This window comes from Triticum dicoccoides, chromosome 2B (assembly GCF_002162155.2).
Source record: "Triticum dicoccoides isolate Atlit2015 ecotype Zavitan chromosome 2B, WEW_v2.0, whole genome shotgun sequence".
Lineage (NCBI taxonomy): Eukaryota > Viridiplantae > Streptophyta > Magnoliopsida > Poales > Poaceae > Triticum > Triticum dicoccoides.
The window spans coordinates 593434778-593459735 of NC_041383.1; the positions used below are offsets into that span (position 1 = coordinate 593434778).

The 24958-nt window shown below is 43.8% G+C and overlaps 2 protein-coding genes across 3 annotated transcripts; both read left to right on the top strand.

Annotated features, from left to right (window-relative positions):
- The first annotated feature begins 5598 nt into the window (after nucleotides 1-5598).
- Nucleotides 5599-11441, top strand: LOC119365066 (sphingoid long-chain bases kinase 1-like). Of its 2 annotated transcripts, none has more exons than XM_037630653.1 (9): nucleotides 5599-5866; nucleotides 6343-6879; nucleotides 6969-7325; nucleotides 8389-8482; nucleotides 8588-8625; nucleotides 8709-8855; nucleotides 8984-9083; nucleotides 9946-10898; nucleotides 11095-11441. In XM_037630653.1, the coding sequence occupies exons 2-9, from the start codon at nucleotides 6466-6468 to the stop codon at nucleotides 11242-11244; spliced, it is 2253 nt and encodes a 750-aa protein (XP_037486550.1). In that variant the 5' UTR covers nucleotides 5599-5866; nucleotides 6343-6465; the 3' UTR covers nucleotides 11245-11441. The 2 variants fall into 2 exon arrangements, with proteins under 2 accessions (XP_037486550.1, XP_037486548.1); XM_037630651.1 differs by having other exon boundaries at nucleotides 6372-6879.
- A 3496-nt stretch (nucleotides 11442-14937) lies between these two features.
- On the top strand, nucleotides 14938-16435 carry LOC119365067 (homeobox-leucine zipper protein HOX22-like). The gene is made up of 2 exons (XM_037630654.1): nucleotides 14938-15485; nucleotides 15581-16435. Exons 1-2 carry the CDS (start codon nucleotides 15036-15038, stop codon nucleotides 15917-15919), a joined length of 789 nt encoding a protein of 262 aa, XP_037486551.1. The 5' UTR covers nucleotides 14938-15035; the 3' UTR covers nucleotides 15920-16435.
- The last annotated feature ends 8523 nt before the right edge of the window (nucleotides 16436-24958 follow it).

The following is a 24958-nucleotide window of genomic DNA, read 5'->3' on the forward strand; positions in this document are numbered from 1 at the left end:
CAATAAGAAAGTGCTGGGATTGCAATGTCATATCAGTGCTCCAGAAAAGTGTTCCTTTTACGTTTTAACCATGCATTTTTTAAAGTAATACTTGGTGTCCAATGGAATCAATCAGAATAACAACTTCAGTGTAATGAAGGATAAAGCATTTTTACTTTCAGCTCCTCCCTGTGCTTGTGATGGATTGGTCCATTATCTGTGCTTGACATGTACTCTCATATTTGTGTTTGGGGTGGTCCAGCATGGGATGAACTAGGAACAAATTGGCTTAACCATATAAAGTTTTCTTGCATAATCAGTGATCTAGTACAAGCGACTACTGTACAATTTGGGCATCAACGATGTGAGGATTTGAAATTGGGATAAAATGATTGGATATGAGAAAGTTGGGGTTCTTACTTCAAAAGTCATGTTTTACATCTGGCTGGCAGTAGGGGGGTTTTCGTGAAATGTACAATAAGTTGTCTGAAATGCCTCCACTCCAATCTGTGCCGTCCATATTCAATCCAACAGCCCATGTTTCTTTTTTCTATTCTTCTACCATAAGCTCAGCTTTTATACTAGTTGCTCCCCCATGATATTCACAGCAAGATATACTGGCTGGTGTGCTGCCCACCCAGCAAGAACAAAAAAAAAGTTCAAAGCTCACCATTTTTAATTGCATTCCAAGTTTGAAACGAGGCGAATATTCTTTTCCTTGCCTTTCAAGGGCACACAAGTCACATCTGCCAACGTCGAGACGACATGGCGAACACCTTGTTAGACTAAAACTAAAGCAAGCAAGGCAAGTTGGACTGATTCCAGGCAAGACATGTGTTGAACCTTTGCGATGACGAAATGGGTTTAATCTGAGAACTTGTACCAGGTACTTCTGTCGGCTATCTGAAATTTCCAGTGGGCCTCCGCGAATAGGCAAAGTTGTGCAACCACGGCTCCATTTGGTAATGGTTTGGCTGTTTGCTTATTTTAATCAGTTTGCAGATAAACTTATCTTTTGTTTTTTTTAAGTTCTGGACCTTAACAATTGTTCTATGGTATATGTATTAAATTATATAAGTAAAATTATGTAAAAACATAATAGAAACTAGATGATTACATGCGTGTTGTTGCGGGTATTTGTGGACTGATTTTAGAGAATCAATGCGTTAACGATTCAAAGATTAAAATACCAAAATATTCATAGAGAACCATAGTATGTTAGCAGTGCAAATTACACCTGGCTTCAGTTGAGGGAAGATTTACGAAGTGTATAGTACCAAAAGTTGTATAGTAACAAAAGTTATATTGAATCCAAGTACTTGGAACAATATATTTACAAATGTGGTTATATGTAGAATAAATCTGTTGTTTATTAACAAATAAATCTGTGGTCATGTGTCATTCACCTTTTTTTTATGTAGACAACAGTGATAATGTGATGTTCGTGCGGCAGTTGGTTACTGCAGTCTTCACCCTGAGATTTCCTTGTGATAGTTACACATACTTCTCGTTTTGTAGAATCCTTGAGCGGATTCATTGCGTGCATGTATCTGTTGTGTGCCTTTTTGGCAGAACTAATGGAGAGTGATGTGAGGGTTTCAGAGGCATGCATCCTGGAGTGCAGATGATGGAAATAAAAAAGATAGAGCATTCGGCATCTCAGCAATTATGTATGGTGCGATTGTGCATACTATTGATCACACTGTTGATCGCTAAAGAATTTTTATTGGCAGCTAGCATTTTCTGTGGAGTTAACAGCTCGCAATGGGCTCTTAAGATATATATTTTTTTGTGCAAAAACAATACTCTGAAGATATATAATCTATGGAGTTCTGCTAGCATTGAGAAAACATCGTCTGAACAAAAATAAAAATAAAAGTTCACAAACAGATAACCCAACCTGCAGTGAACTATTGGTATATCAAAAATAAACATGTATTAATAACCCAACCTGCAGTGACCTAAGTTAAGTACCTGCCTAAAAGTGACTGAATTTTTTCAATGATCAAGATTAATCTTTTGTCGGTCGTATTTGAGATCCTGATTCAAGGGCAGAGAGGTTATCAGGGTCAGTGTTTTGTGTGTCGTATTGATTGGGATTAATATAAAAATGCATAGAGCGCATTGTATACATGCAAGTACAAACGAATAAATCTTTTTATTGCTAGAACACCCCGATCATAGGATAGTACAGAGATAATATCGAAGCCAATCTCTACATCAGTGTTACATAATTGATGAATGATGCGTTTGGAAATTAAAACAATTTACAAATTAAAACAAATTACAGGTGTGAGAAGTTGAAGCAGCAAACCTGAAAGTGATCAAAGTTTTGCAGTTATAAAGATTAGCCCCAATCAAGATTAGAGAAAAAAAATGTCAATCATTCGCATGTGAGATTATGATTCTATAGCAGTCCATTGGTGTGTGAGGTCATATTGATTTGGGTAAAATATGACAGAAAGTGTAGACTGGACTGTATACCTGCAAGCATAAACAAACAAACCATGTTATTGCTACAACATCCGATAGTAGTGTAGTATAGAGATAATTACGAAGTAGCTACATTAGCCGTAAGAAATCTACAACGAATTATCTCATCATAAAATGCATAGAGTTAGTCTGTGTACGTAAAAGAATACAAATGCAGCAAGAAGCTAGCATCAGTGACGGATTGCCGACAATCGGAAGGTTGAACATGAATCAAGAGAGGCGGCTAGATGGGACCATCATGGAGAACAAAAATAAAGGAAGGAGAAGGAAATGGATGCAACATTAGGGTCTGAAAGCTCAAACACAGAAGAAAACATGCGTGCTTACCTCATCGGATTGAACGGAGTAAGAACTGCCGGCCTGCATCTAAATCAAAGAGAGGCAGGTGCACTGGGCCATCCCAAACAACAACACTAAAGGTAAGGAATGAACCGAATGTTTTGGGGGGATATAAATAGAGGGATTATAAGAATCGAATGAGAAACTGCGTTCCCTGGAAATCATCTGGGGGGAGGGGGATCCAGTCATCCAGAACTTAGATGGAGTGTATGTAGCAGAGGCCTCTACACGGTGTACGTAGGCGTGTTGTACCATGGGGTTGCAGCGAGGCGGCCACACTTACGTCGATGGGAGAAGGGTGCATGAAGAGGATGCCGCCATCTTGGGCAGCACGGAGGAAGAGATTGACGGTGGCTTGGGAGGCGTGGATGGCTGATGGAGGTTGTTCAAGGTTTAGAATGGAGTGAGGAGATGTGCAGACCAAACGGGGGAGTTGAGGATAAGAAGACACGTCAATTATGGAAGATGGAAGACCATGCGTATCGTTGGTTACAGAAGATGGAAGAGGAGCTATGCACGATTGCACACTAAATCAGACATTTTATTAATAAAGAAAATATCTATTTGCTGAGGTGGTAACGACTGGATGACATGGCGTCACATGCATGTTAAGGCTCATGTGGACGCTGATGTGGCATAAAGCTGATGTGGACAGTGTGCATGTTGGGAGAATTGGTAGAAGTGGGGATCAACTTCTTAAGAATGTAAGATGTCAGCCAATGCCAACTCTAGAAAACATAAAGAAAATTACAAATGAAACTTATCTTCTGTTCTGCAGCTTATGAGACGAAACTTACATTCCCAATTGATATTACTCCCTCTCTGTAAAATAGAATAAGCAGAGGGAGTATCCTTTATATAAAAAAACACAGATGAAATTAATGGTACAATGGTTACTCAAACAGGTTTTAAAAAGAATCCTTTTTCCTCAAATTCTCGTATGGACCAACTTATAATAAGCACGATGCAACATGATTCAGCGATCGCAGTTTGTGCCATGTTGTCGATAGAATACTCTATGTTGTAGTAGATCTTTAATCCCCATCCGCCGGGTCAAATAGTTTATTAATTGTGCACTTGAGACCCAAGGTAATCTTGATAGCAAATAACCTCTGAAACCTGATTACTTAAATTTTACGGTTGTCTGGTGCAGTTGTATTCGATTTGTATAAAACATAGTAACAAGGGTGATGTAGTATTAGATAATTAAAGAAACACATACTGAACATAAATTGCTAACAACATTACTAAGATGATTAATTAGTTTATTGATCTCCTCACATGATATAGGTATGACCTCATGTCGTCCTTTCACCTGTACTTAGGAGAGGAGCCAGGACTCAAAGATCCAGTTTATAAGGAAATCTGGATCGAAAACCTAAACAACCGTGGGGGCACACACATCTTGCAGAGACAAGTACACAAGAAGAAAAACACCAAGACATAATTAAAACACAACACAAAGAACACCTCTTAAACATCAGATAGGTGTAGGTGGTTGTTTGATGCAGAACAAGTTACATCATAACCACATAGAGGGCGCCACTATCAACATAAATGAGGTCGTCGAGGTGGCACAACATGCCATAAGACATCAACGAGGCAAACTTTAAAGGATACATGAGAGTTCCATCAAGACAACTCCGGAACCACCGGTCGGGGCAAACTACGGGTAGTCACATCGAAGAGTTGTGCCATTACCAACACTGTGCCATCCAACACTCACATGAAGGGTGGGCATTGCTCAGGACAGAGTGAAAAGAAGACGAGAAAGGCTCTGCCTCATCGAGCATGCACAAAAAGAAGCACAATTTTGTCGCCGGAAGGTGGTCATTGCCCATAGGAGTGATGAAAAAGAGCGATGATGATGAAGTGACATGGTCATAGAGAGTGCTGCTAATGAAATTATCTCTGTTAGGGGTGGTTTTTACCCCAGTGGAGTGTAAATGAAGGCCACTACACAACAAACAAAGAGACAGCGGCATGGGCTACGACGAGGAAGCGAGTAGTGGTGGCGGTAGTCTCGAGGGGTTCCCTTTATTGGAGACCTTTTACTATTGTTTGCACCGCGTCAAAATTTCTACCTTTTTTCATCACATTGCAAAAAATGGTGTGCTACCACGGTATTGCACCGGTCTGGCTCAAAAATGGCATACTATTCATACAAGCGACCTGTGCGAGACGTGCGGGGGAGGAGGAACGGGGCTCCTAGTCATATGGTGAGAGTACTGCTACACGACAAAGAAGAATGACGACGACCCGTAAGAGGAAACGGGCAATTATGGTAACAACGAGTTCAAACACCGAAGCAGTTAGGATAAAAATTACACGTCAAAAGATATTTATGGCATTGAGGGTAGTGCTCGACTCTCCATTATATACCTAATCGACACAAAGGGTCGTAATACCAAACCTAAAATTGAATTACCAGCGGCGATGTCTTTAAATCGTGGAATACTTGCGCGTGCCCTCATCAAATTCCCCATTCCCCTAGGCAATAGGCTCAAGCTAACGAAGAGCGCAAAGAAAAATATTTTTCTTTTTCGAACAAAGGGCAAAGAGATTATTGGCTCGAGATCCAGATTTCTACCTAGGCGTGAATGTACTAATGCGTGATTACAACGCCTAGACCCAGATTTCATTGGGTATTTTCGGATTACAAACTAGCACTACAAAGTTCTTGTTTTTATCACCATCTGACACAATAATTTTCTGATGCAGTCAGAATCCCCACCCTCCATCTACCATCAAATCACCCAATCGTGCCAGCCACCGATTTGAACCATCAGAAAACTCCACTCCTCCAGTCCTCCCCAGCTAGACGGACTTTTCCTCTCCACCCTCTCCTGTACCTTTCCTCTTCCTCCCCGATCCCTTCCTCCGCCACGCTGCTCTCATGCTCTGCCCTACCCAATCTCTCCTATAGTCCACCACCACTGTGCCCCCCCAACAACCCCGCCGCTGACGCGCGTCGCCGCCATGCCGTCGCCGTTCCTACTTCACCGCGTCGCTGCCGTCTCCGCCCCGTCCGCAATCCTGGACACTGGTTTTTGAGGTATGAGCTTTTGGTCATTCGGTGATTACTTGACCCGAACTGATCCTGTAAAATTTTCGCGTGCCGGTGCACACCCTCCAAACAATCTAGATCCGCCCCGTCGTGTTCCCCATATCTCTGTATCGAACCACGAATTCGGGACCTTAGTGTACATCTGGAAATGTGTTGTAACACACGTAGTTGTGGAGATCTGAATTTGTACGGCCATAGGAGTTGAATTGTTTCAAGTCCCACAAAAAGGTATTCTAGGGTACTAGACAGTTTAGCAGATATTAGGTATAATATATCATCACTTCAGATATTCCAGCAGTACTAGTGAGGAGCTGCCCTTTTGTGGCTATCAGTCTTTGGGGGATGAAGCTCATATGTGCTCATTTGCCCTGAACACATGCTTTTGATCCATGGGAAGCAATGAGCAGTTGCCAGCTATATATACGCATCTTACTTATATGTGTTCTGTCTCTCTTTTGCCGCAGATTATTTAATTATGCCAATCCTTTCACAGGGCAACTGGGGTCATCATGTGCCATACACTTCTTAAGCTGTATCAAACTCCTTACCCGTTCCGATGCTCTTAAGGTCCTGCTTAAAACAAAGAGATGGACGCAACTGATCTAGAGAATCCAACATCCAGAAACTCATCTCAGAAATCCAGCCGCCGTTCCAGTAGCCGGCGTTCTCAAAAGTCAGCTGGGCAACAATCTTCCCCCACTGTATTTCCAGAGAAAAGAGGCAAATCTAGATCTTTGAGGCAAAAGCATGTGGCTGTTGACAATAAAGATGCCAAAAAGGGTAAAAACCATGAGCGTAGAACTGATACGGTGGATGAGAGGTCCAATTTTGTAGGTTTCGAAGTCTATTCTGGCAAACTGTTTTATGACAGGAAAAATAAAAGTATAGGAGCGGATGGTCATTTGTCATCAAATAAGAAAGCTGATACAACTGATGCAAGACTCACAAGTAAAGCCCTTATATGGGGTTCTACTGTACTCAGCCTTGAGGATGTCATCTCTGTAAGTTTCAGAGACCAAGATGCACTTCAGTTGTTATTTGGCCCAGTTGACAATCCCGTGATTTTGTGTGACGTGTTTGTATCTTGCAGGTATCTTATAATTCTGGTCTCCAACATTTTACTTTACATGCATATCCTGCTAAGAACTCTCTATTTGGAAAGACACATAGAGCTCAGAAGGACTTCCGGTTTATGGCCTCTACACTAGACGAGGCCATTTTGTGGGTAACATGCTTTGCAGAACAGAACATATACATTAATGTACTGCCACATCCTGCAACATCCAGTATTAAGCAAGACACAGATGGCCCCCTTGGTGGGGTTTTATTTGATTACCCGCCAATCAAATGCAGAACTCCGCAGAGAATACTTGTTATATTGAACCCTCGTTCTGGACATGGTCGATCAATTAAAGTTTTCCATGAAAAAGCAGAACCTATATTTAAGGTAACTTTTGATGTTTTCACCTTAAAACTTATACCTTTTGCACTGCTTTTAAAAGCAATATTCGAAGCGACAGTATATATCTGTCTGGTGATAAACTTGCTTCATGAAACTTCTATTTGCTTCATGAAATCTCATGAAGAAGATGATAGTATTCTCCACTGTTGTTTCTTAAGTACTGTTATATTCTTGGCCCTTTAGTGTACTTAATATTTAACTTTGACCCTTACTATTCATAGGTTTATATGATAAATTATAGAATAATATGTTAATACTTTAACAAAAAATCTACTGATATACTCCCTCCGTTCCTAAATATAAGTCCTTTTAGAGATTCCAATAAGGGACTACATACGAAGCAAAGTGAGTGAATCTGCACTCTAAAATATGTCTATATACATCCGTATGTAGTTTGTATTGAAATCTCTAAAAAGACTTGCATTTAGGAACGGAGGGAGTACTACCTCTGTAAAAAAATTATAAGACGTTTTAGGTCACAAAAGTAGTGACATGAAACATCTTATAAAAGTTCACAGAGGGAGTAATTTTCATATAGATAATCAGGGTAGTCTTAAACATATTGGTGGTTAAGTTTGGGCACAGAAATTTTGAAATAACAGGAAAAACAAAGGGAGTATTTCAGCTTCTTATTATTAATTTCAACCTGTAATAGTAAAGGTGGAAAGAAAGGAATACAGTAATTGAACAGGAACAAATAGCCCTGTTAAATTCCACAGGGAAAATGTTTAGGCAATATGATTAGCATTTTAACTCGTCTCCCGTGGCAGCATGAAATCGACTGTTGTAATCTTGTAGAACTCACATGAGTTACTCACTTTGGAACGAGCTAACTCGAGTACTGCCAATCTTGTTTTCTTTAGACTATTTAGAAGATAGTTGCATAACCTGAAATTTCTAAGCTCCTGTTTATGATGGATATTGGCGATTTGGTGCGCTGATTTATGGATTTTTCCTATCATATATAAATATTAGACACTCTTATTCTTAACTATGTAGGTTTTATATTGTTTGCCTCCAGCAACTAATCTCCTGTGATCTGGTGTAGCTTGCAGGTTTTCACATGGAAGTAGTTAAAACTACTCACGCTGGTCATGCGAAGTCTCTTGCGTCTACTTTTGATTTTGGCGCATTCCCTGATGGTATAACTCTACACATGTGGCTAAGTAGTTTAGGTAACGCACAATATAGAGGCAACCATTGCAGCTGGTCTAATTAATACCTTCTTTTTTATTCCATTTTTGTAGGGATTGTCTGTGTTGGCGGTGATGGAATAGTAAATGAGGTTTGCACATAATGTTCATATCACTATTTTATATGTAGTCATGTAGTGACTTAAATGTTAGCTGAACATTGATAATTTTGCAGGTGTTCAACGGTCTTCTCACCAGAAGCGATAGAACAGAAGCTGTGTCAATTCCAGTCGGAATAATCCCAGCAGGATCTGACAACTCACTTATTTGGACTGTTCTGGGAGTTAAAGATCCTATTTCTGCTTCATTGTTGATTGTTAAGGTATGCCAAATTTATCACAACTTCTTACATGAAGAACGGAATTTCAGCTTATGTTCTCACTTTCACCTTTTATGAAATTAGTTTATCACTTTTAAACTTTTCTCACAATAACTATCCCTTGGTAACAGGGTGGCTTTACAACCCTAGACATATTGGCTGTTGAGTGGCTCCAATCTGGGCTAATACATTTCGGCACAACTGTTTCATACTATGGTTTTGTTAGTGATGGTAAGTTGGTAACTGCAAATGAGCTTTTACATTTATTTTGTTTCAGTATTTATCACGTTTCTTCTGATATACTCCTCCACAGTTCCCTAAATTTGTTGTTGGACATTTGCAAAGTCAAACTTTAGAAACTCTGCCTACCAACATCTCTTAAGATTTAGATTGATACTTGAAAATCCTATGCGTAAATTTATCTTGATAATTACTTTCATGATATACAATTTTGTTGGGTTTTATACATAGAGTGCAATAGTTGTCAAAGTTGCATTTTGGGGACCATGTCAATGTCTAAAACAACAAGAGTAATACTGTAGTATGACATACTTTCTCCGTCTGTAAAGTAAATGACAATCATACAACGAACTTTTCTACTATACATAGACAAATATTTTGATTGGTAAGGTGAAAATAGTACCTTCAGAATTTTCATGAAAACCTTTTCACAATATAAAATTTCATAATTTTATACTAACAATTACCTATAAATTTGTATAATTTTATACTAACATGCATATTGATAACCATGTCAATGTCTAAAATGTCATCTTCTTACGAACTGTATGAGTATATAATGATTCCACAGACAGTCGAATATGGATCCGATTCTGAATTTTTAATATCAGTACATAAGTACTTTGGTAGGTGTTTTTTGTCGCGCATTTTTAATTTGGAGGACTTCGTCAACAGCAACAGCATATGATAACCCACTTTTAATTTGGCTTTTGCGTTCGATCTAAAGTTCCCTGAGCAAATGGTGTAGCTTTGTCCTCGGAAATCTATTCTTAATGAGTTTCAAGATCTGCGTATAGTTCTTAATTACTAATTAAGTTTACTGAGCTGAAAAACTATGTCAACTTTGCTGCAGTCCTTGAACTTTCTGAGAAATACCAGAAGAGATTTGGCCCTCTTCGATATTTTGTGGCTGGAGTACTCAAATTTTTGTGTCTACCAAGTTACTTCTATGAGTTAGAATATCTTCCTTTGTCCAAGGACATGGCTGGGCATGGAAAAGGTACAGGACAAGACAAGGTTGAATTGTCTGATGTCTATACAGATGTAATGCGCAGTCGATCAAAAAGAGAAGGATTTCCACGAGCTTCCAGTTTTTCAAGTATTGACTCTATCATGACTCCAAGTAGGATGTCTCTTGGGGACTTCGACACATCAGGTGGTACAGCGGCAAGCAGTGAACCGTCAGAGTATGTTCGTGGTTTTGATCCAAAAGCAAAACGGCAATCTATGGGCAGAAGCAACATTGTTTCGGAACCAGAAGAAGTCCTACGCCCTCAACAGCATCATGCATCATACTGGCCAAGAACGAGGTCCAAAACAAGGACCGATAGAAATTCAGTTGGTGTCACAGCTTCTAATGATACACGGTTATCTTGGGCAGCCCCTTCAATGCATGATAAGGAGGACATTTCCTCGACAATATCAGATCCAGGACCTATTTGGGATAATGAACCAAAGTGGGACACTGGGCCAAGATGGGACACAGAGCCAACTTGGGAGCCTGACCATCCTATCGAACTTCCTGAACCACCAGAAGATATAGAAATCGGAACATCTATGGAACTTGTGCCAAATTTGGATGAGAAATGGGTTGTCAGGAAGGGGCACTTTCTTGGTGTCCTAGTATGTAACCACTCGTGCAAAACAGTTCAAAGTTCCCAGATTGTCGCGCCAAATGCGAGCCATGATGACAACAGTCTGGACTTACTTTTAGTTGGCGGAAGGGGGAGATGGAAGCTGTTGAGATTTTTCATACTACTGCAATTTGGTCGCCATCTTTCTTTACCGTATGTGGAATATGTGAAGGTATCATGCAACTTCTGTCCTTGCTCAAATTATTTTTCTGCCATGTTCTATTTGTGCTTTTTGAAGAGCTTCCATTTGTTGTCGTGGGTGGGGTGGGGTTCATTTTGTCAGAAATATTACTTCCTTTTGCACAGTAATTGTTTGCTTCTGGTAACAACACTGACTCGGTCTTAACTGTTTGGTCCGACATTGACAGGTGAAATCTGTTAAGGTTAAACCTGGTGCAAATACCCACAATGGCTGTGGGATAGATGGTGAGCTCTGCCGCGTCAAGGGGCAGGTAGTATGTTCCATGCTACCGGAGCAGTGCAGGCTTATTGGCCGGCAATGTAAACAGTCTATTTAAGCACCACAAGTCTGCCGAGCTTCACGAGTTTTTGAGGCGCTGTATGATCTGTTGTCACTTGTAACAGTTGATTTTGAGTTGTCTATATTATCGTTTACTTGCCAATGAGGGTGGGAGTGACTGGTCGATCAGACAATGTTGTGACGTTTCTGTATATTTGAGTGATTATAGAGGGATGCCTCCATCCTTTTTTCTTTGATCTTGCTTTTGCTAGCATCTGCTAATGCTGCATTTTCTGCTTCAACCTAGAGGACTTTGTTGACCACAGCCTGTGAATTGCTCTCATGAAGCCTTGTGGAGTAGAATGCAAGGTGCTTAGTAAAATAAACCGAGTTCTCTTTAGGTGCTTATCTCTACATAAGGATTGCCTAATTAAGGGTCTATCCTGTACAAACAAGCATCATTGATGCAATTAGTATCTCTTTGAGCACCTCCCCTAAGTACTTTGCATCCCAAAGTACTTTGCATTGTACAAGCGCCTGACTAGGATAAATCCAGTTCCTATGTTCGCAGAACACCTTTACATGATTACATCACTTGCAACAAAGTAGAGATTCTGAGTCTGCGAGCTAAACCAGGTTCAGATTATAGTCATTTTATACCATCCTTTACTACTAACCAAAAGTTTAAAACATGTTGCTTGTATGTTTGTCACTCTGATTAGTCTTGGACATGAACTCACCTGGGAACAGCTGTAGTAGTACCAATGGATGGGAAACTAAAAGCCTAAGAAAAAACATCCAACTAACGTGTGAAATTGTGAGGGCTTTTCAGAGGCCTGACAGCAAACTCGTGTGCGGATATGGTTCTCTAATACGCAACGGCTCCCTGATTGGAGAAGGTGCACCGTAGTCGGAGGTCAAACTTAAAAGATTGAATAAGAGGGGATACCACAAGCAATCTGGTAGGGCCTACTAATCAACTACGACAAAACCTACAAAATTGCGCTGATTAGTGCGATTTAGCGCAACGCAAAGCGGTATCGCTTTGCAGAATAACTTAGCCCGATTACTACTACTTAGCAAAGGTGCTTTCCTTCTCCATTTGGTTGGACTATCTTGCTTTTGAAGTAAATATAAACTAAGAAAAAGATGTACCAGTATAGCGATATGGTTGCGCAAATTAAGTAGTATATTATATTTTGTTTTGCCACGTGCATTATCAGGATCTCGTGTTAGGCCCCCGGAAAACACGAACAGGAAGAAACAGAATCAGATGAAAACTCGTGACAGATATCATCAGGGCATGTACAACGGTTGTTAAGACATTGTTATCTTAAGTCTTGCATGTAATTTAAAGATGATAATAAAATGATGTCTGCAATGGTTTATCTCTTAGCCTTGTCTTTAATAACTAACAATTTTTAAAACCATGATGAGGCGTATTGTGCTAAGATATCATCTTTTAAATCTTAAATAAAAGAAGACAAACATTTTCTTATAATTACTTTGTTCTTCGTCTCGGCATTTACGCTATGTGACACTCTTAAGATAGCATTATTGTACATGCCCTCATTTGCTGGCTCATGACAAGTACTCCGTCCGTTCGGAATTACTTGTCATAAAAATTGATAAAAATGATGTATTTACAACTAAAATACATCTAGATATATTCGTAATTCCGAACGAAGAGAGTAGAAACAAATACCGTACGAACATGTAGATTTCAGACTCAAATTGCCTACGGATAGGATCGTTCATTCCTTCACGTGACTGATCTTAAAGAGGTAGGTAGATACAGGTGCACAGTACCATGCATATAAAAAAAAAAGAGTAGGTAGGCATTAGCTTGAGCGGGTGCACAGTACCATGCATGCATACGAACGAAAATGAAACACGGACGGATCGAATTCCTTCCCGCCCCCGTCTCGATCCTTAGGACCATGCGGAATTCAAATTGTAGTAGACCAGATGGCATCCACGAGCTCGGGAGGAAGTGAAGGCGTGCGTGACGCAGAAAACAAGCCGTGGCCACGCGGCCAAGCTTTCCATCTCTCCACAAGAAACTGGCGCGACGCCGACCCGCCTCTGGCCCCTCGCCACTCGCGCGGCGCCGCGTGTGCCGCCCCCGCCCGGCGCCCACTCGCGCGCGTACGTGTGGCTGCCTCTGTCCGGCCGGCCGTCGACGTCCGCGGTGGCCCCGCCGCCGCGCGCGCGCCCCATTCTCCTTCTCCTCCTCCTCTCCCTCCTGGTCCCGGCCGGGCTAGCCGGTCGCCTAACCTGTCCGTGTAATAACTGTGCCTTCTACGTACCTTGCACACCTCTCCCTCCTAGCCTGCTACCGCACTCGAGTAAAGTTATCGCCGCGATTAATCACGGTGGTCACCACGGACAGCTACTCAGCTGACCCTGCCCGTGCATAGCACAGCAGCTTGGCACCGCTTGGGCGCCACAGATGGGCGCACACGCGCGCGGCGCGCCGGCTCGATCTCCTCCCTACCCGCGAAAACTTGATCGTACCATTTTCCGTTTCCGCGAGCGTTTGCGTTTTTACCTTTTTTCTCAGAAAAAAAAACTAGCACTGTTGGAATGATCGATACTAGCCTGGTTTTGTTTGTATCGTGCTACTGCGGCTCGAAATGACCTGACCCCCGCCGTTACCGAAGTCGGAAGAACTCCACCAGCGCACTAGCATTCAACAAATAAAGGCAGTTCAGTCGCACCGGGTCACCGCTTTTAACTTACCTGATCTGCTCTAGCACGTTTGGATCGTGGGAGGTCGGGGGCAGCGAATCGCCGGCCTCCGGGTGGAAAACGATCGATCGAGGATAACCTCTGCTCCCCGCACTGACACCCCCAAGTGCTCGCCTATCACGTTCACTTCACCGTATCTATCTATCCTGAGTTACCATGATGTCTCTTCCTGGTAAACGATCGATGGAGTAAACTAGTGGAGCGCACCAGGACAACAGGCGGCAAGACCGGCCAACGCGCGCGGCGCGACGCGCTAGCTATAGTGTGCTCTGTGCATCGGCCCGGTCGTTGGAGCCCGGGAACGGGACAAACGCGGCGCGCCACCTCGACGCCCCTTCCGGCGGAAGCCCCCGCACACCTGGCGCCGCGACGGCGACGCGTGCAGCCCCCGACGGAGCTAGGCCCTCTGGGCGCGCACGGCCATTGGTCCTACCTGTTCCTCCTCGGCCCGTCCCCGTCTCCCCGTGGAACACCAAGGCGCACACCTTTCCACCACCCATTGGCCGGCAAGCCCCATGATACACTACTGAGGACTGGGGTACTGCTGATCCTTTCTCGTGCAGCTGATCGATCGATTCGTAGAATCGTAGTACATGAAAATGCGAGAAGTGGACAGACAGAGAAGAAAATAAACGAAAAGAACACGTCCGGTCGACTTAATTTGCAATTCGTAGGCCGGAAGGAAGACTTGAATGAGCAGGAGGAGGAGGAGAAGCAAGATCTTTGCACTCGTGGCCACGTTTCGGGTGCCGATCTCGAGGCTGGAGGATAGACATGGGGGCGCCGTGGTGGGCACAGCTTCTGGCGCCGCTGGATGCGCGACACTTGGCCTGGCGGACGAAAGCGGCTTTGCGCGGTGTCAGGCTGCGTGGGTCCCGCCCGGGAGGTTTCTTTATCCGCCATCGCGAAGACCACATGTTCGCATCTCGCGCAACGCGGACACGTAACGCCGTCCGCCGGTATAAAACCGGCCTCCCGGCGCCGAGAGACAGAGGAAGAGGAACGGACGGCATAGCGTAGGGAGGGGATCCATCCAGATCCAACAGAGCAGAGGAGCGACCGGTCGGAGCAGAGCAGTGGCCCACTGGGTCCGTCGACATGGATTACCACCAGCAACACCAGCAGCAGCACCAGTTCCTGATGCCCCCGCCCGCGTCGCTGCCGGCGCAGCAGCAGCAGCTGTGCGCGCCGATGATGGGCATTGACATGGACATGGACATGGACATGGACGAGCAGCTGTGCTTCATGGGGAGGGGCGGCGTGGGGAGGGGGGCGGAGAGGAAGCGGCGGTTCACGGAGGAGCAGATACGGTCACTGGAGTCCATGTTCCACGCGCACCACGCCAAGCTGGAGCCCCGGGAGAAGGCGGAGCTGGCGCGCGAGCTGGGCCTGCAGCCGCGCCAGGTGGCCATCTGGTTCCAGAACAAGCGCGCGCGGTGGCGCTCCAAGCAGCTCGAGCACGACTTCGCCGCCCTCCGCGCCGACTACGACGCCCTCCACTCCCGCGTCGAGTCCCTCAAGCAGGAGAAGCTCGCCCTCGCCGCACAGGTAGCTAATCGCTGCGCACGTATTCTTAATCTCTTCTTCCCTATACTTACTTGATCCAGCTGCTAACTGGAGTGTACGTACGTACGTGTGTGCAGTTGCACGAGCTGAGCGAGAGGCTGAGGCAGAGGGACGGCGGCAGCGGTGGCGCGGCGACCGCCACCGCCAGCAGCAGCAGCTGCAACGGAGGCGGGCAGGAGCTGGACGACGACAAGAGGAACGTCGTCGCCGGGTGCGTCGACGTCGAGCCCCCCGAGAGCTGCGTGCTCGGCGGGACGACGTGCGCCACGCCGGCGGACGTCTCGGTGTCGGTGGAGTCGGAGTGCGACGACCACCTCCACTACGACGGGGCGGTCTTCCCGGAGTCCTTCTGCGCCACGCCCGAGCTGTGGGAGCCGTGGCCGTGGCCGCCCGTCGAGTGGAACGCGGTGGCTTGAAGCCGTGTAGTGTATACTCCCTCCGTCTCAAAATGTCTTAAGTTTAGTATAAATTTATACTAAAATTAGTATAAACTTGAGACACTTATTTTGAAACGGAGGGAGTACATAATAACCACGTAGGCGGCTTGTGTGTGTAGCTTCACGTACGTGCATGTTGTGCTCGATTTCTCATCTGGTTGGGGTCTTGGGGATACATGTGAGAAGAGGCGAATGGGGACGCGGCAATGTCGGGTGGGTCCGTGTAAGATAGAGGGTGATGCACCTGGATCAAGAGAAGTGACCGAAGTGATAAACCATGGAGGCGACCACCCAGCCAATGGGATCAGTGATTCGGATGCTGCTAAAAATGTTGTTAGTTACTCCCTCCGTTATCAAATAGTATTTGTCTTTCTAGATATTACAACAAATGACTACATACAAAGCAAAATAAACGAATGTACATTCTAAAATATGTCTAAATATATCTGTATGTTGTAACCATTTGAAATGTATAGAGAGACAAATATTTGGAAACGGAGGGAGTAGTAGAGATCGTTGGTAGAGTTTGCATCAGCTGTTCTGTTTGTTGTTGCTCCCACTGTGAATTCAAATGTTGGAGGCAGGATCGATCGTTCAATTGATAGTAATATAAAATACTGCTTCTCAACTTTAGGATCTTGTGTAGAGCATCATCAGTAGGTTCTTGTCTAGGATTCTCCAAACGATCATCATGGTTAGCCGTTTTGTTAGGTGATCTACGGATCTGGATGTAATTTTTATTTCTGGTATTCGTTGTACTGCCATGATTGAAGATGAATAGATTGAAAGTTTTTCCGCAAAAAAAAACTTTTCGCATGTTCAAAAAAAAATAACTTTCCGCAGCCTGCTTCTTTTTTTTTTAAAAAAATTAACATTTATTTGCAGGTTAAAAAAACTTAACATTAGCGCCTAAAATTGCACTATTTTAGGGTGTGCAACTTTAGAGAAAAATTGATACAACATGTGGTTTATAGGTTATATATAGTTCGACTTAGAGATAAGTTTGGTTAAAGCCTGATTCAAAACCTAAGAAATGTGACTGATTTAAGCAAAGTTAAGACAACCGATGAAATAATACTCATCGTTTTATATTGGAGTTCAAACTTTCAATGTTTTTTAGGGGTATGTTAACTGTTAATGAATCATCCTGAAAAAACAACATGCTGCAAATATGTTTTCTTTTACTTTTGCTCCTAAAATTTTCGCAAATGTTAGGGAAACTCTGACTGATCCCTCAAAAATGGTTAACTCCTCAAAACATTCTCTTTTAAGGCGTTCACCGCACAACTCCTATCCGGCTAACTTAAAAAAGAACATGAGGAGTTAACTGAAACAAGATCCCAACTCTCTCAGTTTTAAGAGGCCCCATAAGTTCACTCAAAAAATATTCCTTCTACTCTCAGCAAAATATTCCTTCTTCTCTCCCGTGCACGACGCCTCCTCCTTCTGCCTTCGTCGCCACAAATTGCTACCACAGTCACCGTCCACCTTGGGAATGAACACTACTAGGAAAAAAGCCTAGTAGTAGTGCGAGGTAAACAATTAGTAGTAGCGCGGGTGCTCGCGCTACTATTAGGGCGCTACAGCTAACTGGTAATAGTAGCGCCGTTGCCACCGGCGCTACTACTACATCCGTTAGTAGATGCCACCCGCACGACTACTAGTTATCTGTAGCATGGGTCTGGACCCCATGCTACTACTAACTAATTAGGAATTAAAAAAAATTCATCCATGGCTGTTGCTGCTAGGTGTCATCGTCCTCTCCATCCATGGCTGATGCTGGTGCTGGAGGGGATGAAGTCGTCCATGGTGATGGTGCTTCTGAAGGAAATATGCCCTAGAGGCAATAATAAAGTTGTCATTTTATATTTTCTTATTTCATGATAAATATTTATTATTCATGCTAGAATTGTATCAACCGGAAACTTGATACACGTGTGGATACATAGACAAAACACCGTGTCCCTAGTAAGCCTCGACTAGATTAGCTCGCTAATCAAAGATGGTTAAGTTTCCTAACCATAGACATGTGTTGTCATTTGATGAACGAGATCATATTATTAGGAGAATGATGTGATGGATATGACCCATTCGTTAGCATAGCAATATGATCGTCAGTTTTATTGCTATTGCTTTCTTCATGTCAAATACATATTCCTCCGACTATGAGAATATGCAACTCCCGGATACCGGAGGAATACCTTGTGTGGTATCAAACATCACAACGTAACTGGGTGATTATAAAGATGCTCTACAGGTATCTCCGAAGGTGTTTGTTGGGTTGACATAGATCGAGATTAGAATTTGTTACTATGAGTATCAGAGAGGTATCTCCGGCCCCTCTCGGTAATGCACATCATAAGAAGCCTTGCAAGCAAAGTGACTAATGAGTTAGTTGCAGGATGATGCATTACGGAACAAGTAAAGAGACTTGCCGGTAACGAGATTGAACTAGGTATGAAGATACCGATGATCGAATCTCGAGCATGTAATATACCGATGGCAAAGGGAATAACGTATGTTGTCATAACGGTTCGACCGATAAAAATCTTCGTAGAATATGTGGGAGCCAATATGAGCATCCAGGTTCTGCTATTGGTTATTGACCAGAGTGGTGTCTCAGTCATGTCTACATAGTTCTCAACCCCGTAGGGTCCACACGCTTAACGTTCGATGACGATATTGTATTATATGAGTTATGTGATTTGGTGACCGAATGTTCTTCGGAGTCCCGGATGAGATCATGGACATGACGAGGAGTCTCGAAATGGTCGAGAGGTAAAGATTCATATATAGGACGATGGTATTCGGACATTGGAAGTGTTCTGGGGGTACCAAGTACATATCGGGTCACCGGAAAGGAGTTTCGGGCAACCCCGGCAAAGATATGGCTTAACGGGCCGAGGGAGGGACAGACCATCCTTGTGGGTTGGTGCACCCCTATCCCTGGCTGCAGGCCCTAGAGGAAGGAAAGGAGGGAGCGCCACCTCATCCTGCCTTTTCCCCTTGGTGGGAGAAAGGAAAGGGGGGAGGGCGCCACCTCCTCGGCTCCTCCTTCGTTCCCCTCATCGCCAAAAGAAGGAAATGGGGGCGCCGACCTAGGGCAGGATCCCAAGTAGGATTTCTCCTACTTGGGGTGCCCCAAGGCTGCTCCCCTCCCCCTCTCACCTAGATATACATGGGGAGGGGGCGCCTAGAACACACAACAACAATCGTTAGCCGTGTGCGGCGCCCCCTCCATAGTTTATGCCTCCGGTCATATCCTCGTAGTGCTTAGGCAAAGCCCTGCATGGATCACTTCGCCATCATCGTCACCACGCCGTCGTGCTGGCGGAACTCATCTACTTCCTCGACACCTTGCTGGATCAAGAGGGCGAGGAACGTCATTGCGCTGAACTTGTGCAGAACTCGGAGGTGCCATACGTTCGATACTTGATCAGTCGGAGCTAGAAGAAGTTCGACTACATCAACTGAGTTGTCAAACGCTTCCGCTTTCGGTCTATGAGGGTACGTAGACACACTCTTCCCCTCTCGTTGCTATACATCTCCTAGATAGATCTTGCGTGAGTGTAGGATTTTTTTGGAAATTGCATGCTACGTTCCCCAACTGTGGTATTAGAGCCAGGTCTATGCGTAGATGATATGCACTAGTAGAACACAAAGAGTTGTGGCGGTGATTGTCATACTGCTTACCACCAATGTCTTATTTTCATTCGGCGCTATTGTTGGATGAAGCGGCCTGGACCAACCTTACATGACTAGGTTCATGAGACCGATGCCACCGACAAACATGCAACTAGTTTTGCATAAAGGTGACTGGCGGGTGTCTGTTTCTCCTACTTTTGTTGAATCTAATATGACTGTGGTCGGTCCTTGTTGAAGGTTAAAACAACAAACTTGATAAATCACCGTTTGTGTTTTGTGCCACAGGTAAGAATGGTTCTTGCTAGAAGCCCGTAGCAGCCACGTAAAACTTGCAACAACAAAGTAGAGAACGTCTAACTTGTTTTTGCAGGGCATGTTGTGATGTGATATGGTCAAGACATGATGTGATATATGTTATTGTATGAGATGATCATGTTTTGTAAAAGTTAACCGCAACTGGCAGGAGCCTTATGGTTGTCGCTTTATTGTATGAAATGCAAACGCTATTGTATTGCTTTACTTTATCACTAAGCGGTAGCTATAGTTGTAGAAGCAATAGTTGGCGAGACGACCACGACACCACGATAGAGTTCAAGGTGTCAAGGCGGTGATGATGGAGATCATGATGATGCTTTGGAGATGGAGATCAAAAGCACAAGATGATGATGGCCATATCATGTCACATATTTTGATTGCATGTGATGTTTATCTTTTATGCATCTTATTTTTCTTAGTACGGCGGTGGCATTATAAGATGATCCCTTAATTAAAATTTCAAGGTATAAGTGATCTCCCTGAGTATGCACCGTTGCGACCATTCTTTGTGCTGAGACACCACATGATGATCGGTGTGATAGGCTCTACGTTCACATACAACGTGTGCAAGACAGTTTTGCACATGTGGAATATTCGGGTTAAACTTGACGAGCCTAGCATGTATAGACATGGCCTCAGAACACTGGAGACCAAAAGGTCGAACATTAATCATATAATAGATATGATCAACATAGAGATGTTCACCATTGATGACTACTCCATCTCATGTGATGATCGGACATGGTTTAGTGATTTGTATCACGTATCATTTAGATGACTTGAGGGATGTCAATCTAAGTGGGAGTTCTTAAGTAATTTGATTAATTGAACTTTAATTTATCATGAACTTAGTCCTGATAGTATTTACAAATTATGCTGTAGATCAATAGCTCGCGTTGTAGCTCCCCTATGTTTTTTGATATGTTCCTAGAGAAAACTAAGTTGAAAGATGATAGTAGCAATGATGCGAACTGGGTTCATGATCTGAGGAAATATCCTCATTGCTGCACATAAGAATTATGTCCTTGATGCACCGCTAGGTGATAGACCTATTGCAGGAGCAGATGCATACGTTGTGAATGTTTGGCAAGCTCGATATGATGACGACTTGATAGTTTAGTGCGCCATGCTTTACGGCTTAGAATCTGGACTTCAAAAATGTTTTGAACACCACGGAGCATATGAGATGTTCCAAGAGCTTAAATCGGTATTTTAACATGCCCGTGTCGAGAGGTATGATACCTCTAACAAGTACTTTGCCTACAAGACAGAGGAGAATAGCTTAGCTAGTGAGCATGTGCTCAGAATGTCTGGGCACTACAATCGCTTGAATCACGTGGGAGTTAATCTTCTAGATAAGATAGTGATTGACAAAGTTCTCTAGTCACTATCACCAAGCTACTAGAACTTCATGATGAACTATAATGTGCAAGGGATAACGAAAAAGATTCACCGAGCTCTTAACGATGCTGAAATTTGCGAAGGTAGAAATCAAGAAAGAGCATCAAGTGTTGATGGTTAACAAGACCCTAGTTTCAAGAAAAAGGGCAAAGGAAAAGAAAGGGAGCTTCAAGAAGAATGGCAAGCAAGTTGTCCCTCCCGTGAAGAGGCTCAAAGCTGGACCTAAGCCTGAAACAAAGTGCTTCTACTGCAAAGGAAATGGTCATTGGAAGTGGAACTACCCAAATATTTGGCGGATAAGAAGGATGGCAAAGTGAACAAAGGTATATTTGATATACATGTTATTGATGTGTACCTTACTAGTGCTCGTAGTAGCCCTTGGATATTTGATACTTGTTCAGTTGCTAAGATTAGTAACTCGAGACAGGAGTTGCAGAATAAATGGAGACTAGTTGGGGGTGAAGTGATGATGTGTGTTGGAAGTGGTTCTAAGATTTATATGATCATCATCGCACACTCCCTATACTTTCAGGATTAGTGTTGAACCTAAATAAATGTTATTTGGTTTTTGTGTTGAAGCATGAACAAGATAGGATCGTGTTTATTGCTATACTGTTATTCATTTAAGACAGATAATAATTGTTATTCTTTTTGCATGAATAAAACCTTCTATGGCCATACACCAAATGTTAATGGTTTATTGAATCTCGATCATAGTGATACACATATTCGTAATATTGATGCCAAAAGATGCAAAGTTGATAATGATAGTGTTGGGTTCTAACGTAGGGTGCATCGACTGCGAATTTAAAACTTTCCTACGTGCAGAACATCCAGGAACGTGCTATGGGAATGGATCATATATCGTTACCACTAGATGCATAGTGCCATGCAGCGAAAGAAGAGTTGGGGCAGCGCATCCGCGTGGTTCATCTCCTCCTCATCCGATCTCCCTCGAATAGTCGGTCGTCGGATCCCGCAAACAGGTTTGCCGGAGCGGCACAAGTGCACTGCCTCTAACGGTATCCGCGCGTGCAGGAGGAACATTGTGCGGCGGACTGCTAGGTCCGATCACACAACCGGCGGCGAGTGGAGGTGGCTAGTTGCAACACATGCAAAGCCCTAACGATGGCGCTAAATCGATCAACTGAATAAGTGTGATGCACCTCCACTATTTATAGGCATCTGTCGCGGGCTCAACACTTGGGCCTTGCACGGATCCTAAATCCCAAAGTCTACTCGATCGCGTTCCAAGTCCAGCTCAGATCACATCCGACCAGTGTCCTCCGAACCAACCTCGTAGGTTCCTTCCCTTAAGCGCGCGATCCCTTAGGTTCAAGTCGGCTTGGTCACAGTTCGGATCACCTCCGACCTACACGGTTGGTAGCGGCCTCTATCAAGGCGTGGCGACCACCAAGCATACTATGAAGCTGGTTAGGCGAACCTGTACAACATGTCACATTTCTATTCCCTTTGCCTCACGATATATGTTGTCGGGCTCGAGGCGAGACTGTCATCCTTGTGCTAGCCCGACCTCTTTCTTGTTCCAGTGATACTGAACACAAACTGGATTATCTCATAATCCTTGTCGCATGGACATGCTTATCCTGGTCGAATCACACGAGGGCCCCAGAGTATATCTCTCTTGATCGGAGGGGCAAATCCCATCTTGCTCGACCATGTATTGCAACATGGGACTGGATAAATCTGAAACCTACCTTTGTAACTACCCAGTCACGGAGTAGCGTTTGGTCGGCCCAAAGCAAGTCTGTCACTATCCCGAGTACATGCGTCAGCTCAGGTCTTAGGACATAGAACGTATGTTGTACTAGAGACTCACAAACGACATATTGCTGCATCTCATAGTTGGGTCTGTCTGACTCAGACCTTATCTCGACTCAGATTCTACTACGTCGAATCCGACCAAATCCTTCCTAGTCCATATTATCCAGTTAGCATCCAATGCTCCATGGCTAGTGAGACCAAGCCATCAACCGTGTCATATGCTAGTATAGTCGGCTGTGTGTCCACACAGCCCTTTCGACTAGGGACCTTTTAGGGCAGTCATCATACAATGCATAGTCCCACAAACAAGTCACGTACTTGCTGATACACATCATTGATAATGTCCAAGGACTATCTTTATTCATAAACACATAGGAAATATCATCATACATGATTGCCTCTAGGGCATATCTCCAACAGTCTCCCACTTGCACTAGAGTCAATCAAATAGACATCAAATGCCCATAGCTCTAACGTGCCCCTCATGCTTGGGTTGTGGAAGCGGCTTAGTCAACGGATCTGCGACATTTGCATCCATGTGAATTTTGCATAACTCTACATCACCATTCTTTACGATCTTTCGTATCAGGTGATATTTTCGATCTATGTGTCTGACCTTGTGGTGATTCCTCGGCTCCTTGGCTTGTGCGATGGCATCAGAATTATCACAATAAAGGTCCAACTATTTTATCGAGGCTGGGAAAATACCAAGATCATCCAGAAAGTTCCGGATCCAAACACCTTCCTTTGCAGCTTCACAAGCCGCAATGTATTCAACTTCTATGGTAGAATCGGCCACCGTATCTTGCTTGAAACCCATCCAACTCACTACTCCTCCGCTCATGATGTACACGAATCCAGACTGTGATTGACAATCATCTCTGTCGGTTTGGAAACTAGCATCGGCGTAACCCCTTACGACGAGCTCTTCCTCACCTCCATAAACTAGGAACATCTCTTTAGTCATTTTCAGGTACTTCAAAATAGTCATTACCGCTGCCCAGTGACTCTCACCTGGGTTGGCCTGGTATCTACTTGTCAGGCTTATTACAAAAGCAACATCAGGCCTTGTACATATCATGGCATACATGATGGATCCGATTGCGAGGCATACGAAATCCTACTTATCCTGCTTCGCTCATCAGATGTCGAAGTAATCTGAGTCTCGCTTAGCCTTATACCATGTGAGAGTGGCAAGAACCCTTTCTTCGCCTCACTCATGTTGAACCGCTTCAACACTTTATCTATGTACGTGCTCTGGCTTAAGCCGAGCAGCCTTCTCGATCTATCTCTATAGATCTTAATGCCTAAAATATAGACTGCCTCACCAAGGTCCTTCATCGAAAACTTGCCATTCAATGATTCCTTGAACGAGTTTAGCATCGAAACATCATTCCCGATCAACAATATGTCTTCCACATACAAGATCAAAAACACTATCGAGCTCCCAATTAACTTCTTGTATAAACAAGCATCCTCTTCACTTTTGATGAAACCGAGACTAGTGACGACCTCATCAAAATGAATATTCTAGCTCCGAGATGCTTGCTGAGGGAGTCCTGGATTAAGGGGTCCTCGAACAGCCAGACTATTTATGTGGTCCGGACTGATGGACTATGAAGATACAAGATAGAAGACTTCGTCCCGTGTCCGGATGGGACTCTCCTTGGCGTGGAAGGCAAGCTTGGCGACCGGATATGAACATTCCTTTCTCTATAACTGACTTTGTACAACCCTAGCCCCCTCCGGTGTCTATATAAACCGGAGGGCTTAGTCCGTAGAGGCAGATATACACAATCATAATCTCATAGGCTAGACTTCTAGGGTTTAGCCATTACGATCTTGTGGTAGATCAACTCTTGTAATAATCAT